The 18,593-nt window shown below is 44.0% G+C and overlaps 1 protein-coding gene across 9 annotated transcripts in view; it reads right to left on the bottom strand.

Annotated features, from left to right (window-relative positions):
• Positions 1-486: 486 nt before the first annotated feature.
• Positions 487-18,593, bottom strand: part of dzank1 (double zinc ribbon and ankyrin repeat domains 1) — a 113,949-nt gene continuing 95,842 nt past the window's right edge. For 6 of the 9 annotated variants that reach the window (XM_072581221.1, XM_072581224.1, XM_072581223.1 and 3 more), the window contains 4 exons: positions 8,927-9,007; positions 8,418-8,545; positions 1,662-1,736; positions 487-1,118 (listed from right to left, as the gene is read on the bottom strand). In XM_072581221.1, the coding sequence (XP_072437322.1) occupies positions 953-1,118; positions 1,662-1,736; positions 8,418-8,545; positions 8,927-9,007 (450 nt within the window). In that variant the 3' untranslated portion in view covers positions 487-952. Of the gene's footprint in view, positions 1,119-1,661; positions 1,737-8,417; positions 8,546-8,926; positions 9,008-9,975; positions 10,045-18,593 lie in introns of those variants that run through there. The other 3 variants (XM_072581222.1, XR_011961911.1, XM_072581226.1) reach the window with 3 other exon arrangements.

Below are 18,593 nucleotides of genomic sequence, written 5' to 3'. Positions count from 1 at the left end.
ACTGCATGGAATGATTTACATCTGCGTAAGAGCAGGATGGCCTCTGTTTAACATATGAAAGAGAGCATCTTGAATTGTCCAGCATGTCCTCCATTGCATGCAGTGCCAGTGTAGAATTTGTGCTCAACTCTTAAGTTACAGCCTTCTGACCAAGGTGAAAATTTGAATCATTGATTGTTTAAAGGTTAAAAGCAACAATGTTACAAAAGTCCTGAAGTAAAATTAACAAGAAACCAGTTGAGAACTCTGATTTCCATAATAGATTTTCTTGCTAATGTCTGACCACACTCTTGTCACATTCAAGAGGTTAACTTGAAAAGCAATGTGTTTGATGTTTTAGGGTTCTTACTAACCAGAAGCAGATGAGGAACACTTAGTGGGAGGTTGGATTTTTGTAAACTACTTTGTATTTTATTTTATTTCACAAGACACAATTCTGAAAATAAAAGAATCAAGTTAGATAAAGATTTTTATTTTATACTTATTTAAGATCATCTGCATATCTAATGTTACATTTGAAATGCTTTGCTACAAAATGTTTTAGAGTTCTGTCAAAAAGTAGTGCAATCCTTGGATTTACAGTAGAAATTTTTCTGATTAAATTTATAAAAGACATGCTGGATCAAAACCAGCAACTCACAGTTCAATGTTTTTTTAAAATAGTTTGCTTGAGGTAAACCAAATCTAAAAGTCAATTTCATATTGACAACACAAAGACTCGTCTTTCTTCCCTTAGTAGATTATCCGTTGAGTCTTTTCAAAATATTGAGGGCGTCTTAAAAACATACAGCTGCAGAACGATTGACTTTCTCAGAGTCTGAACTTGCTTTCGCATCTGGAGGTGCTTTCACGTCTAGTTGCAAAATGTGAGTTCTATAAATTAAAGTGTACTTGAATGTTTGCACTGAAAAACAACTTTGGTGCTGGATGTGCCCGAACCTTCAAGGAAGTATTAAAAGACATCCAGGCTGACATGCTTGGTCTTGGAGAATTTATCTAACATTCCTTGTCCCATTTTTGCAGCAAACAGTGAAGTAAGTTGGTCATTGCCATTTTTGACAACTATGTCATATGCTGTTAAAGCTTTATCATTTTTCTTCTTTATACTTGCATTGCAACTGCAAATAATTGGTAGAAAAATCAATTAGACTGAATTGATTAAGCATCTTTATTAAAGCCAATACTGGCAAGTCTCTATCATCCTGTATCTGCTCCTACCTCTGCTCAGTTACTTAAGCTGAGCTACAGGTCCAGCTGCTTTGCTAAGTTTGTGTAAATGACCATTGTTTAGGTATGAACCTGGTAGTGGATTATGGCTAATGCACCCCTCTTTTATCTGCAACCCTTCAAGTCACTGATCCCACTACTCTGGCCAATTGACACAAATAAAGTCTGATGCGGAGTAGATTCGATGGGCCCAATGCCTAATTCTGCTCCTATAGCTTATAGAATACTATACTAAACCTGACTATACTAAATACCTGTTTTCCTACTTAACTACTTGTTGTCATAAAATCTAATAGAGTAAAAAAATCTGACGAATTATGCCATTGCCAGTTCTTTGAAAGTACTATTCATTTAGTCCCACTTCCCTCCTCCTTTTCCTTTATAACATTGTCTTATGTAAATTGTTTAATATAGATTCAGAAAAAAAAACCTACCCAAGTAAAACGGCTGCACATTTCACTCCTTGAGTTCCCATCTCAGCAGCCTCATGGAGAGCAGTGTTATTAAGGCTTTGTTTGAAGAAAATGACATTTTAAAAATATATGATAGGATGGTGTTTGAAACGAAAAAGAGGCATAAATTTAAATGTCTATTAGCAAGGCAGAGCATTCTAATGAGCCTTCATTAATTAGGAGAACTATTACATATCGCTGTCTTAAGCTGGGATGCAGTTGCTACATTGAAAAATCTGCAGTCACTCTAGCGTGAAACAGGACATGAGAAACTAAGTGAGTCCTGTCTGTTTACATACACAAATCAACTAGTCTGAAATGCCAGATTATCTCATTTCCTGCAAGGATTGGCTGGTCCCCTGTTAAGTGTCTCTGTGACCTGATCAGGGAGTAGGTGTGGAGGCAACAGAACAAGAGCTTACCATTGGGCCAAGCTCAAAATTAATTGTGGTGGACACAAAAGTAGAAGAGGCTGAGGCCTTTACTGAGTCAAAGAGAGGAAGGTCAGAAGGGTATTGTGAATACTTGGCAAGGAGTGAGGATGGCTTTGATGGGAAGAAGGGGAAGGATTCAAAGGGGTATAGTGCTCACTTGGTGAATGTGTGATCCTTCATATGTGAAAACATACAGAGGACAAGATGGATATAGAAATTATGCAAGATGTTAGTTTTCTGGTATAGCAGGTGATTATTGAGGAGAAAGTGAGGACTGCAGATGCTGGAGATCAGAGCTGAAAATGTGTTGCTGGAAAAGCACAGCAGGTCAGGCAGCATCCAAGGACAGGAGAATCGACATTTTGGGCATGACCCCTTCTTCAGGAATAAGGAAAGTATGTCCAGCAGGCTAAGATAAAAGGTAGGGAGGAGGGACTTGGGGGAGGGGTGTTGAAAATGTGATAGGTGGAAGGAGGTTAAGGTGAGGGTGATAGGCCGGAGTGGGGGTGGGGGTGGAGAGGTCAGGAAGAAGATTGCAGGTTAGGAAGGCGATGCTGAGTTCGAGGGATTTGACTGAGACAAGGTGGGGGGAGGGGAAATGAGGAAACTGGAGAAATCTGAGTTCATCCCTTGTGGTTGGAGGGTTCCTAGGCAGAAGATGAGGCGCTCTTCCTCCAGCCGTCATGTTGCTATGGTCTGGCGATGGAGGAGTCCAAAGACCTGCATGACTTTGGTGGAGTGGGAGGGGGAGTTGAAATGTTGAGCCACGGGGTGGTTGGGTTGGTTGGTCCGGGTGTCCCAGAGGTGTTCTCTGAAATGTAGGTGGCCTGTCTCCCCGGTATAGAGGAGGCCACATCGGGTGCAGCGGATGCAATAAATGATGTGTGTGGAGGTGCAGGTGAATATGTGGCGGATATGGAAGGATCCCTTGGGCCTGGGAGGGAAGTAAGGGGGGAGGTGTGGGCACAAGTTTTGCATTTCTTGCGGTTGCAGGGGAAGGTGCCGGGAGTGGAGGTTGGGGGGGTGTGGACCTGACGAGGGAGTCACAGAGGGAGTGGTCTTTTCGGAACGCTTATAGGGGAGGGGAAGGAATTATATCCTTGGTGGTGGGGCCCGTTTGGAGGTGGTGGAAATGACGACGGATGATACGATGTATATGGAGGTTGGTGGGGTGGTAGGTGAGGACCAGTGGAGTTCTGTCCTGGTGGCGATTGGAGGTGTGGGGTTCAAGGGCGGAGGAGCGGGAAGTGGAGAAGATGCAGTGGAGGGCACCGTCGATCATGTGTGGGGGGAAATTGCGGTCTTTGAAGAAGGAGGCCATCTGGATTGTACGGTATTGGAACTGGTCCTCCTGGGAGCAGATGCGGCGGAGACGAAGGAATTGGGAATATGGGATGGCATTTATACAGGGGACAGGGTGGGAGGAGGTGTAGTCTAGGTAGCTGTGGGAGTCGATCGGTTTATAGTAAATGTCCGTGTTGATTCGGTCGCCCGAGATAGAAATGGAGAGGTCTAGAAAGGGGAGGGAGGAGTCTGAGACGGTCCAGGTGAATTTGAGGTCGGGGTGGAAGGTGTTGATAAAGTGGATGAACTGATCAATCTCCTCGTGGGCGCCGATACAGTCATCGATGTAGCGGAGGAAAAGGTGGTGCCAGTGTAGCTTCAGAAGATGGACTGTTCCACATATCCACCTGGAAACCAGGATTCTCGCCCACCCTCTGACGACCCCTTCTCCCGCCTCCAACACACCCCATCCACCTGGACACCCCGTGCTGCCCTTGATCTCTTCATATCCAACTGCCGCCGCGACACTGACCGCCTCAACCTGTCCACCCCTCTCACCCACTCCAACCTCTCACCCTTGGAACATGCAGCCCTCCACTCCCTCCGTTCCAACCCCAACCTCACTATCAAACCGGCAGGCAAGGGAGGTGCGGTAGTAGTTTGGTGCACCGACCTTTACACCGCTGAGGCTAAACGCCAGCTCGCGGACACCTCCTCCTACTGCCCCCTTGACCATGACCACACCTCCCACCACCAAACCATCATCTCCCAGACCATCCATAACCTCATCACCTCAGGGGATCTCCCATCCACCGCCTTCAACCTCATAGTCCCACAATCCCGTACAGCCCGTTTCTACCTCCTGCCCAAAATCCACAAACCTGACTGCCCCGGCCGACCCATTGTCTCAGCCTGCTCCTGCCCCACCGAACTCATCTCTGCATACCTCAACACGGTCCTGTCCCCCTTAGTCCAAGAACTCCTCACCTACTTTTGGGACACCACCCACACCCTCCACCTCCTCCATGATTTTCGCTTCCTCGGTCCCCAACGCCCTATCTTCACCATGGACATCCAGTCCCTGTACACCTCCATCCCCCATCACGAAGGACTCAAAGCTCTCCGCTTCTTCCTTTCCTGCCGTACCAACCAGTACCTTTCCATTGACACCCTCCTTCGACTGACTGAACTGGTCCTTACCCTGAACAACTTCTCTTTCCAATCCTCCCACTTCCTCGAAACCAAAGGAGTAGCCATGGGCACCCGCGTGGGCCCCAGCTATGCCTGCCTCTTCGTAGAATATGTGAAACAGTCCATCTTTCGCAGCTACACTGGCACCACCCCCCACCTTTTCCTCCGCTACATCGATGACTGTATCGGCACTGCCTCGTGCTCCCACAAGGAGATTGAACAGTTCATCCACTTTACCAACACCTTCCACCCCAATCTCAAATTCATCTGGACCGTCTCAGACTCCTCCCTCCCCTTCCTAGACCTCTCCACTTCTATCTCGGGCGACCGAATCAACATGGACATTTACTATAAACTGACCGACTCCCACAGTTACCTAGACCACACCTCCTCCCACCCGACCCCTGTATAAACGCCATCCCATGTTCCCAATTCCTTCGTCTCCGCAGCATCTGCTCCCAGGAGGACCAGTTCCAATACCGTACAATCCAGATGGCCTCCTTCTTCAAAGACCGCAATCTCCCCCCAGACGTGATTGACGATGCCCTCCACCGCATCTCCTCCACTTCCCGCTCCTCTGCCCTTGAGCCCCACTCCTCCAATCGCCACCAGGACAGAACCCCACTGGTCCTCACCTACCACCCCACCAACCTCCATATACATCATATCATCCGTCGTCATTTCCGCCACCTCCAAACGGACCCCACCACCAAGGATATATTTACCTCCCCTCCCCTATCAGCGTTCCGAAAAGACCACTCCCTCTGTGACTCCCTCGTTAGGTCCACACCCTCCACCAACCCAACCTCCACTCCCGCACCTTCCCCTGCAACCGCAAGAAATGCAAAACTGTGCCCACACCTCCCCCCTTACTTCCCTCTAAGGCCCCAAGGGATCCTTCCATATCTGCCACAAATTCACCTGCACCTCCAAACACATCAGTTATTGCATCCACTGCACCCGATGTGGCCTCCCCTATACTGGGGAGACAGGCCGCCTACTTGCAGAACGTTTCAGAGAACACCTCTGGGACACCCGGACCAACCAACCCAACCACCCCACGGCTCAACATTTCAACTCCCCCTCCCACTCCACCAAGGACATGCCGGTCCTTGGACTCCTCCAATCGCCAGACCATAGCAACACGACGGCTGGAGGAAGAGCGCCTCATCTTCCGTCGAGGAACCCTCCAACCACAAGGGATGAACTCAGATTTCTCCAGCTTCCTCATTTCCCCTCCCCCACATTGTCTCAGTCAAATCCCTAGAATTCAGCATCGCCTTCCTAACCTGCAATTTTCTTCCTGACCTCTCCGCCCCCACCCCACTCCGGCCTATCACCCTCACCTTGACCTCTTTCCACCAATCACATTTCCAACGCTCCTCCCTCAAGTCCCTCCTCCCTACCTTTTATCTTAGCCTGCTGGACACACTTTCCTCATTCCTGAAGAAGGGCTCATGCCCGAAACGTCGATTCTCCTGTTCCTTGGATGCTGCCTGACCTGTTGTGCTTTTCCAGCAACACATTTTTAGCAGGTGATTAGTAAGGCAAATGGAATGCTGGTTTTTATTGCAAGGGGGATGGAATATAAAAGTCAGGACGTTTGGCTGCAGCTGCATAAGGACATTGGTGAGAAGGCATCTGGATTACTGTGTATGCTTTTACCCTTCCTATTTTAAATAGGAAATAATTGCATCAGAAGCAATTTAACAAGGTTCACTTGACTTATTCCTGGATTGAAGGGATTAAAGATGGAACAGGTTGGACCCATTGATGAGATGTGTTTATACTAAAACTTAGAAGATTATGATGGGACTTTCAAGATCTTTATCCTTGTAGGAGAGACTAGCACCAGAAGTCACAGTATAAGAATAAGATGTCTTGCTTTTAAGATGGAAATTAGGTCAGTTTTTTCTGAGTTGAGAGTGTGGTGCTGGGAAAGCATAGCAGGTCAGGCAGCAACCGAGGAGCAAGAAAATTGATGGTTCAGGATAAGCCCTTCGTTAGGAATGAGGCTTGTAGGCCAGCGGGCTGAGAGAGAAATGGGAGAGGGGAGGTAGCTGAGAATGCAATAGGTAGATTAAGATTGGGGAGGTGATAGGTCAGAGAGATGGGTGGAGTGACAATGGACAGGTCAAGAGGGTGGTGCCAAGTTGGATGCTTGGGACTGGGATAAGGTGGGCATTGTTGACCACATAAGAGAGGAAATTGCAGTCTCTGAAGAAGGAGGCCATCTGGGATTTTCTATGGTGGAAGTGGTCATTCTGGGAACAGATGCAGTGGAGGTGGGGGAATTGGGAATAAGGGATGGCATTTTTACAGGAGGCAGGGTAGGAGGAGATGTAGTCCAGGTAGCTGTGGGAGTCAGTGGGTTTGTAATAGATTAGAGTGGTTCTGGAAAAGAAACGGAAGGTCAGGCAGCATCTGAGGAGCAGGAAACCGACGTTTCAGGCAAAAGTCCTTCATCAGGTTTGTAGTAGATCTGTGGTTAGTCAGTCGCTGGAGGTGGAGATGTCCAGGAAGGGGAGGGAGATGTCTGAGATGGTCCAGGTGAATTTGAGGTTGGGATGAAAGGTGATAGTGAAGTTGATGAACAGTTCAACCTCCTCTGAGGCAAGTTAGTCTATGGAATGGTTCTCCCGAGAAAGCACAGGAAACTGAATCATTGGATTTATTCAAGGCTTAGTTAGGTAAATTCTGGATAGACGAGGAACTTCAGGGCTAGAGGGATCAGATAGGAAAGTGGAGTTGAGACCACAACCAGATCAGCCATCATCTTATTAAATGGGGAACAGGTTCAAAGGCAGAATGTCCTGAAGTTCTAGAAGAGAGAAGATGAAAGGACAGGAGTAGCATCTCTTGCCTTTGCATAGAAAGGTATTGTAGGAAAGAAGATATTTGAGATAACCAAGGAGTGGACGGAACAATCCTTTTGGAACGCTGAAAGAGGAGAATGGGAAAAGATGTTTGGTGAGGGCATTAATTTGGAACTAGCAAAAATGACTGAGGATTACCCATTGAAAAAAGCCTGGTGGATGGCAGATGAAGAAAATGGGACTCTGATCATAGTTCTGGGATAGGGAATGAGGAATGAAAGAGGAAATTTTGTGAAATGGACTGAATGTAGTGGGGAGCCCTGTCAACCAATTCCAGTGGGACTCCTCAGTTGAGACAAAAGGAAGACATCAGCAGTGCTCGTGTGGGGGTTTACTTCATTAGAACTGATATAATGGAAACAGTAACTGGGGAAATGGAGTGAGGTCTGAGGAAATAAAGTCATGGTGGCTGTGGGAGTGTGTGTGTGTTTGTAGTGAATAATATTTGATAGCTTACCTCCAGGAATGGAGACACATAAGTCAAGGAAGGAAAAGATCAGAAATAGACCAGGTGAATTATGGGTGGGCAGAGGCTCATAGGATCAAATGCAAGATTGGACCTATTAGACCTTTAAATATGCAGTGGGGCATTGACTAGATGGTTGTTGCTCACTCTAGCCCTCATACACTCACATGTATTGACCCTATCCTAAGTTAAAGTCAAGCCTGCAGCAAACTACCATTCTTAAAAATATTTTGCAACATCAAACGCCAGTTTTAAACTCTCAAATGAATGCATAACTTTTTTAAAAATAAAAATTGACAGAGTGTTTCAGAATGTTTCAGAATAAAGCAGGATACTTTTAAAGTTCACAAAGCAACTACAAAACTTTCTTCAGAAAACAACCCCTTAATTCTAGGAATCACCCTGGTAAGCTCTACCCAAAGGCAAAACTAAAACTGTTCCACTCCTTCTCCTGCATAAAGCCCTGGAAAACAGTATTTCTACTTACGGCCCTGACAGTTGGTTAATGTCTGCCCCTTTCTGCACCAACACTGGGACAACCTCATGATGTTGATTCATAACGGCCACAGTTAGGGCTGGTCTGTTGTCTTTGTTGCTGCAGTTTGGGTCTGCTCCCTGGGTAAGGTCACAAATACAGAGTGCAGATTTTTTTTTAATGGTAAAGATAATTAGGTTATAAAAGAATGCCTTCAGTAGCATAATAGCATCAAAGAACACAAAACAAAACTATCTGGCCCATCATTACTGTGCCAGCTCTTTAGTAGATCCATTTAATTTCCTACACCCCTAATTTCCTTTTTGAAAATTATCATTGAAACTTTCCAACACTACATTCTAGATTATTACCGCTTGTGTAAAACAAATCTCATCTCCCCACTGGCACCAATTCTCTTAAATCGGTGCCCTCTGATTACCGAGCCGCTTGACAGCATCAGTTATTTATACATGACAATATGACATTCTCATTGATCAAATATACTGGAAGTAGTGGCTTACTTCATCAAGCAACTCCTGTACCTCGGAGACTCTCCCCAAGCCAGTTGGTCCCACCTCCTTCAGTAATTGTCTGTCAATGAGCTGCAGGAAGAGACAGAGCAAAACTACAACACAGTTCATTTAGGACTCATCACAGTTTCCAAGAACAGGAAAAGCAGCATAGGGGTTATTTTATTAAAATAATTTTCCAGAGTTCTGGCCTAATTTGGAGGTGTGAACTTAAATTCAGCTGGTAGCATTTATTCCAGACTTACTATAAATATTTGTCATCAATAAACTATTGGATTGGCATAAAAATCCATCTGATTTGTTAATGCCTCATTGACCTTACCAGGTTTGGCCTATATGTGAGCCACAACAACGTGGGTGATTTTTAATTGTCTTATTAAATGGCATAACAAACCACTCAGTTATATCAACCACAACAAAAAGAATATAAGATAATTAAAAATAGACAGACAACCTTGCATCAACAAAATCATACCCTGCAAAGTCCTCACATCTGCATAAGAAACGTCTTGCTACAGCAGATAAAAAAGTTACAGAGAATAGTATATATTTGAAAATCAGTGAATCAAAGAACTCCTGAAGCTTATCCTGTATAACCCGAGGTAATTGAATCTTTGTGCCACAATTAGAATATTCCATATAGACTGATTTGGCTCTGATTTTGTAAGACCATCAGGTTGGACACCTGCTCCAACAACATCCCTGTATATGTCAGGTCTCTCTGGCAGGATAATCACACCAAAGGTGGTGGCATAGTGGTAGACAATCAGGAGTGAGGCACTGAATTAATTCGTGAAACTAATGAAGTCTCACAGTATCAAATCAAACAGTGGCTGTACTGATGAAGACTCTCTCTAACCAAGCTGTTCTAGTATGGCTACAACACAATGACAACTTCATTAATGTGACAAACATTGCTTGGATATGTCCATCTACAAAAAAGGGATAAATTCAATCTCACGAATTCATACCATCAAAGGGATGGAAGGTATTGTTATAATACAATTTTATCAAGCAGCAATCTGTTCATCAATACTTACATTGGGTTCCTCTATGGAAACTCACCTCCAGTCCTTGTTTCAGTCTTGGCTCAAACAAGGACAGGAGATCTGAAATACAGAGGAGAGACAAGAGTGACTACCCTTGACATCAAAATGCCATTTGATCAAGTATGGCACAAAGAAGCCCTGACAAAATTGAAACAAATTGAGAAGCAAAGTGAAAACTCTCCAACTGCTGAAGCCATACCCAGGCAAACAAAAATGGTTACTGTTGTTAGAGGCCAATCACTGCAATTCTAAGAAATCACTGCATCAGATTTTCAGAGGAGTGTCCAAGACCAAAATGTGTTCAGCTGTTTCATCAATGACCTTCCCTCTAACATTTGCAAACTCTTCAGTATCATTAATTTCTCAGATAATGACGCAGTCCTTGCCCACACACAGCAAGACCTGAAAATTGCATCACCGGTAGACAGGGTGGTTAAGAACACGTTTAGCACGCTTGCCTTCATTGCTCAGACTATTAAGTCTAGGAGTTGGGACATCATGTTGAGGTTGTACAAGATGTTGGTGAGACCATTTTTGGAGAACTGTACAATTCTGGTTGCCCTGCTATAGGAATTACATTATTAAATTGGAAAGGGTTCAGAAAAGATTTACAAGGATGTTGCCAGGACATTCAAGTGCAACACTGTCAGTCCTATGTTGACTTTACCCCTTCTCATATTTGTCCCCTAATCTGCAGGGTCTGAAGTTAGACTCCTGAACTTTTTCATTCTTTCTATCCTATTACTTGTTTTGGAAACTTTAACAACCTCAGTTGAGTCCTCCCCCTCCCTGTTCATTTAACTTTTTCATAATTTTCCATTGCACAGTGAACCAAGCTCAGCAGGCCCTGTGGTCTAATTCTGGTCCTGTTTATTGTGTTTGATCTTACTGAGGGTATAAAGTAGTGCACAGAAGGGGTTGAGAGAAACTTCTTCAAGCAAAACAGTAGAGAGAGCATTGCTCCTTTTAACTTCTGTTTGTTGCATGTACTTGGCTTGTTGCACTGCGTCACCGTTTCAAGATTAATGTGCAGCCACGTGTTAAGGGGACATTGCTCATGCAGAGACTTGTTTGTTCCACCTGCTCGTTTCTGATTGCTGTGTATTTGCACACTCATACAGCTTAGAGGGAGTGTGAGACAGTTAGATTTGTCACCATTAGTTGACTACATATATGTTACAGCACTAACATGTGGGCGGCACGGTGGCACAGCGGTTAGCACTGCTGCCTCACAGTGCCAGAGACCCGGGTTCATTTCCCGCCTCAGACGACTGACTGTGTGGAGTTTGCACATTCTCCCCATGTCTGCATGGGTTTCCTCCGGGTGCTCCGGTTTCCTCCCACAGTCCAAAAATGTGCAGGTCAGGTGAATTGGCCATGCTAAATTTCCCATAGTGTTAGGTAAGGGGTAGATGTAGGGGTATGGGTGGGTTACGCTTCGGCGGGGCGGTGTGGACTTGTTGGGCCGAAGGGCCTGTTTCCACACTGTAAGTAATCTAATCTAAAACAAGCCATTCACTCCACTTGATCTGTATTGATATTCCACGTGAGCCACCTCTCAACCAATTTAATATAACCCTATCAGTATAACCTTCTATTCCTATTTCCTTTGTGTTCTTATCTTGCTTCCTCTTAAATGCATCTTATATTATTGTCCTGCATTATGTCTACCCATTTCTATTGTACTTAATTCTTTATTGGATTTATTGGTGACTATCTCATACTTATGACCCTTAATTTGGATTTCCTAAGAGTAGAAATATTTTCTTAATGGATTTTTTTTTGTCAAAGGTTTTTGCACAAACAATTCATCAAGAAACCAAAAGCCAATTGCTACTAGCATTTGAATTGGGGACAGAATCCTTTATAGCCAACAAATTAATAACCAATGGAAATAGGGAACCAGTTAGCACAGATAGCAAATTAGCCAGGCATGAGCCCCCTTGCCTTGCCACTCTTCCGTGCAATCTTGCCACTATGAGTCCTCACCAATGCAGACGCCATTGATGCCACTGGGTCCCAGCCCAAACTCGACAGTGCCGCCGCCATGAGTCCACTTCAGACTCATCTCACCAATGCAGCTGCTGCCAATGCCACTGGGTTTTGTACTGGGCCCAAACCCATCTCTGCCACCGCCTCCACGAATCTGCACTTGACGCAGAAGCCTCTGGGAACCCAAACTCAGTTCTGGTGCTGGGCTTATTCATCATCGCCAATGCTGTTGCCACAACTGACCTCTTCAACAAGAGGTAATAGAAAAGACAAAAAAAGGAAAAACAAGAGAGAAAAAAAAAAGAAATTGTGCCTCAGTGGTTAGCACTACTGCATAACAGCACCCAGGGACCCAGGTTCAATTCCAGCCGCAGGTAACTGTCTGTGTGGGTTTCCTCTGGGTGCTCCGGTTTCCTCCCACAGTCCAAAGATGTGCAGGTTATCTGCAGGTTCAGTTGGCATAGGAAGACAAATGCCATGATAGCATTCATTTCAAGAGGTCTGGAATACAAGAGCAGAAATGTACTGCTGAGGCTGTATAAGGTTCTGGTCAGGCTGCATTTGGGATATTGTGAGCATTTTGGGCACCGTATCGAAGGACTAATGAAGTTCGTAACAGTATTGGCATACTTGTTTACGTTGGCTACTGAATTCTTGAATATGCACCAGCCCACTGACTCTAAGCAATCCCATAAAAATCGTTCCGTTGCCTCAGACCACTACCTTCTGCACAGGATCCTCAGGCTTCAATTTTTGCTTGTAAATCTGGAGGAGGAGCAGGGCGTTGTGATCTGATTTTTTAAAATGCAGGTGGGGTATGGAGCAGTAGGCATCTTTGATGGTTGTATAGCAATGCTTAACGATGTCCGGACCTCTGGTGTGACAGGAGATGTGTTGATGGTATTTTAGTAGAATGTACTTGAGGTTGGCCTGGTCAAAGTCACCGGATATGATGAACAAAGCCATTGTAAGTTGTAATCGTATTCTTTAAATACAGAGACCAAATTGTACAAAGTATTATTCCAGGTTTGATCTCATCGAAAGCCTGTACGATAGTAAATTTTTATACTTCAACTCCCTTGCAATAAAGGCCAACATGCCATATTCTGTTCCTCAGTGCTGCTGTACCTATATGCTAATTTACTGTGTTTCTTATATAACTACACTCGAGTCTCTCTGAACATCAACACTTATATAAGTTTCACATCATTTTTAAAAAATGCTGCTTTACTACATTTCCCCATATAGTCTTCAGCTGCCATGTTGTTGATACTTAACCCTGTCTAAATCTCTTTGCAGCCTCTTGTATCCTAGCCAATTTCTTTTGGTTATACTTCTGTGAAGAGTGAAGTTCTTTGTTGAAGGCATTGTATAAATACAGAATGTTGCTGTATATGTGGAAGCAAGAAAGCAACTAAAACAGCAAGCATGCACACTCTGTTAATAAAGCTGAGCTAATGCTTCCCCATCCAAACAGTTCAGCACTCGATGCACTTGTAAGACAGCAAAGAGTCATACAGTCATAGAGGCAGAGACAGGCCCTTTGGTCCAACTCGTCCATGCTAGCCAGACATCTGACATTAATCTAGTCCCATTGCCAGTATTTGACCCATTTCCCTCTAAACTCTTCCTATTCAGATACCCAGCCAGGTGCCTTTCAAATGTTGTAATCATTCCAGCTTACACCACTTCCTTTCCATACATGCACCAGCTTCTGCATGAAAAAGTTGCTCCTTAGGTCCCTTTTAAATCTTTCCCCTCTCACCTTAAACGTATGCCCTCTAGTTTTGGACTTTTCTACCCAGGCGAAAGGACCTTGACTATTCAGCCTATCCCTACCCTTCAAGATTTTACAAATTTCTAGAAGGTCACCCCTCAGCCTCTGATGCTCCAGGCAAAATAGCGCCAGCCTATTCAGCCTCTCCCTACAGCTCAATCCCTTCAACCCTGGCAACGTCGTTGTAAATCTGGGCAGCATGGTGGCTCAGTGGTTAGTGCTGCCTCACAGCAGCAGAGACCCAGGTTAAATTGTCACCTTGGGTGACTGAGTGGAGTTTGCACATTCTCCCAGTGTCTGCGTGGGTTTCCTTCAGGTGCTCTGGCTTCCTCCCACAATCCAAATATGTGCAGGTCAGGTGAACTGGCCATGCTAAATTGCCCATAGTGTTAGGTGCATTAGTCAGCGGTAAATGTAGGGGAATGGGTCTGGGTGGATTACTCTTCGGAAGGTCGGTGTGGACTTGTTGGGCTGAAGGGCCTGTTTTCACACTGTAGGGAATCTAATCTTTTCTGAACCCTTTCAAGTTTAACGACATCTTTCCTAAGCTGGGAGACCAGAATTGCATGCAGTATTCCAAAAGTGGCCTAATCAATGTCCTGTACAGATGCAACATGACCTCCCAACTCCTACACTCAATGCACTGTCCAATAAAGGCAAGCATACCAAATGCTGTTTTCACGACCCTGCCTGATAAAAATGTGGCCTGAGGTTGTAGCCAGTAAAGTGTAAAAGGCCAAAGAGGCAAAGGTGTAGCGCAGAATCATTTTCAATAAAATCTTAAAGAGCAAAATTGTGACTTGAAAATGGTTGAAGGAATAAATAACAGCATAAAAGTTGAGGTGAACTTACAAACAGTAAACCAACAATAGATTCAACAATAATATGGAACTGCTAAAGGCTAGCATTGAGAAAAACTATATCAAGATATCATCATCTACTTGTATGTTATAATTCCTTTAATATAATAAACATCTCAAGGTGCTTCACAGGAGCATTATAAAAATTTGGCTCTGAGTTCATTCAAGACAGGTAGGATCCAAGGAGTGTCTTAAAGGAATGAAGTGAGTTAGTGAGTCAGAGAAGTTTAGGGAAGGAGTTCTAGATCTTTGGGTCAAGACAGCTGAAGAAGTGGCCACCAAAAGTGGAGCGATTAAAATTGGAGGTGCTGAAAAGGCTAGACTGGATGAACTCTGATACCTCAAAAGGATTATGGGGCTAGAGGAGATTATCTCTCAGGGGTCCGTTAGTGAGGTGAGTGTATCTTCCTGTTGTCTTGGAGATGGGTTCATGAGCACACTGTGGAAAGTTGGAAATGAGAGGGACCTAATCAATCCCTGTTTGGTGTTGTGTCAAATTAAAGGAGGAAGATTTGATGCACAGGGTTTCCAGGACCTGCTGCTGCAAAAGCAGAAGTTTCTGCTGGTTCAGTGAATAACTGAGGCCAATACTGTGTCCCAGTAAAAGCATCAAAACTATTCAGTGAATACAGTTGTCAACCAGAAGCTGCACCACAGGAAGAATGAGCTAATAAAGAGTGATGGAGAAATGGGTGAGGTCAGGTCTTGCGTAAGGCATCGGGGCAAATATAGAATCTCTACAGTGTGGAAGCAGGCCATTCAGCCCATCAAGTCCACGCCAAACCTCCAAAGAGCAACGTACCCACACCCACCCCATCCATGTAGCTCTGCATTTCCTATGGCTAATCCACATAGCCTGCACATTCCTGGATACTATGGGCAGTTTACCATGGCCAATCCACCTAATGAACATCTTTGAACTATGGGCGGAAACCCACGCAGACACGGGGAGAAGGTGCAAACTCCACACAGACTATTGCCTTAGGCTGTAATTGAACCTGGGTCCCTAGCAATGTGAGGCAACAGTGCTGACCACTGAGCCACTGTGCTGCCCAGAGGTGGCCGTGGTTATCAGGTCAGGAATTAGGGTGTTATACTGAGTCAGGATATAACTTGGGTATGAGCCATAAGCTCTGTACAAATAAAAAGAATTTTCTATCAGATGGAGTGATTGCAGACTGAGTACACTTTTAATAGAGCACTAAAGTCAGAAATATGGTGCAAGTGTGAATTCTGTTACTTCCGAAGCTAAAATTTAGTTTCCCATTGAGATTTTGTAAATAGTTATTTGGTAGTACAGAACCTGAGTACTGCTGAAAAAAAAACATAGTTGTGAAAGGCCTTTCATCTTGCCAACGTAAAGTGAAAATAACCTTCTTAGGTATTTTCTAACAACATACCTCTGGAGCAGGTGGAACCTGAACTTGGGAAACTAGAGACACTAGTACTCCACCACAAGATCCCAACAACCCTTTCATACTGTATGAGGAGATTAGTCAAAAGGTTGATTGATAGAGGTATTCCGATGGAGAATGAACCAGTTAAGATCAAGACTGACAATTAATTGTCAAATTGTTTTCAGTAATACTCAAATTGAGAATTTGACTTTGAGTTTCAAAAAATGGCTGAAGAAGTTACGCTGCTATATAGTTAATAGAAATTGCCTGTCAGGGCCAGTTGTCTGTCAATCAGCTGTAAGCAGTTGCCTGAACAGATGCTGATTGAACAGGGAGCTGAGTTAGCAGTTGTAACTTGAATGTGTGTCATCAGCTCTATAAAAAATAAATAATTTTTTTATAGCACAGAGTGATCACAGAACAGTGCAGAATTAACAAAGTGCTAAAGTTAGCAGTTGTAACTTGTAGGTGTGTCATCAGCTCTGTATAAAATAAATATACTTCTTTATTGTACAGAACAGTGTAGAATTAACAAAGTGCTAAAGCTGGGAATTTGGTACAGTCGGGAAGGATGATGTTGATTTTTTACAGTTTCCCTACAGTAGCTGGTAAGTGTTGTTCTTTCAAGTCTTAAATTTATTTATGCTGTTAGTGAGTTGCCTAGTAAAGAAGCATAACAGGGAACCTTGGTCACTTGGAATGCACGGCCTGTGCCAGTGAGAACTCCAGAACAATATTTGCCTCCCAGGCAATCACGTGTTATCAGGCTGGAAGAACTCCAGCTGCAGGTCCTGGAACTTGAACAGCAGCTGCAGGCATTTGCAGTGGTTCATCCACAGGTGGATACACGGTTCAATAAGTGGTCATCCTGCAGCATAAGAGTATGCAGAGAGGGAATGGCTGACCACTGGACAGACAAGAAGGAGCAGGCAGGTGGTACAACTGTCCAAGGATTGCACTGCATTCTTCAACTGGTATTCTGTTCTACAGACTGGTGAGGGAGACAGATCCTCTGGGAAGTACAGTTACGGTAAAGTCTATGGAACAGGAAGGGATTCAGTTGCATTTGAGGGGATAAGGTCTGGAAAGCAATCAGAATAGAAGATTCCCTAACAATAACATTTTCTGCACCCACCAACCTGATTTCAAATGCTCTGCTGCCTCCCTGGAGCATTCTGAAGGGGGTGGCTGTGGTCAGAAACAGGGAGACATTATACAGGCAGATTGAGGGGAGTGAAGAAAGAGAAAAAGCAGGAACTCAAATTGCTCCCCGTGCACCATGGCTGTCAGTGAAAATAGATGGATAGAACAGACAATTGCCTGGCTGGAGAGATGGAACAGGAAAGAGGACTTGGAATTCCTGGGACATTGGGAATTTCTGGGCAAGATGGGAGTCTATAAGCTGAATGGCTTGCATCTAAACAGAGTCAGAGCCAGAAGCAATAACCTCAAGGCCATTTTGGGGGTGCTATTGGAGAGAGAGAGAGCTTCAACTAGTTTGGCAAGGGACCAGGAACCAAGATGTAGCAATAGAGAGGAGAAACAAGGTGTACAGAGGATTGGGAGTGTCAGATAGCATGACAGGAACAGAAAATAAAGATTTTAGGTGGAGTCAGACTAAAAGTGAATACAGCAAAATCTAATTAAGGTTCAGTGCATGTATATACGTGCACAGAATATAATAAGTAAGGTTGGTGAGCTCTAGCTGCAAATAACCACACAGGAAAGTGATGTCATAGCAATAATGGTGAGCTGACTCAAAAAAGGGTAGGATTAGGTATTAAATATTTCTGGATACAAGATTTTCAGGCAGAACAGGGAAGGAAAAAGAAAGAAATGGGGTGGTAGTATTGATTAAAGAGAATATTGCAATGCTGGAGAGAGAGGGTGTCTTGAAGGGGTCAAGGACAGGATCCTTTCAGTTAGAATTACGAAATAATAGGGATGCCAGTACTTACTAAATGTATTGTACAGGTTGCCAAGTAGTGAAAAAAGATGTAGAGGAGTAGAAGGGCAAGAAGTGTACAAGGTCTATTGAAATATATACATACCATAAACAAAATATACATAAGCTACGGATTATAATAATGACAGATTCAATTATGTTACTATAGACTGGGACAGTGACAATGCAAAGGGCAATGAGCAAAAAGAGATTCTAAAATGTGAACAGGAGAATTTTTTGATCAGTATATTACTAGTCCAATGAGGAAAGATGCAATACTGGATCTGATTCTGGGGAGGAAGGTGGATCAGGTGTCAGAAAGAAAATCTTTGAAAGAACAGTGATCATTGGTTTAGATTATGGAAAAGGTAAAGGAGCAATCTAGAGCAAAAATATTTCAATGAAGTAATGCCTGTCCAAGTAAACTGGAATCAAAGTTTGGCAGGCAAAATTTAATCAAACAACTAGTCAACAAAAACAGGAAAACAGAAGCTCTGGATGACAAAAGAGATAGACAGTTCAAGTTGTGGCATCACAGATATAAAGTGTGCATCACAGATATAAAGTTCACAATAAAAGTGAGAATAGAGTTATGGTGTTGAAGTGAGAAAGAGAATCAGAGAGGCAAAGAGAAACTA

This window comes from Chiloscyllium punctatum, chromosome 11 (genome assembly GCF_047496795.1).
Source record: "Chiloscyllium punctatum isolate Juve2018m chromosome 11, sChiPun1.3, whole genome shotgun sequence".
Taxonomy (NCBI): Eukaryota; Metazoa; Chordata; class Chondrichthyes; order Orectolobiformes; family Hemiscylliidae; genus Chiloscyllium; species Chiloscyllium punctatum.
This window is presented reverse-complemented; position numbering and strand designations above follow the sequence as displayed.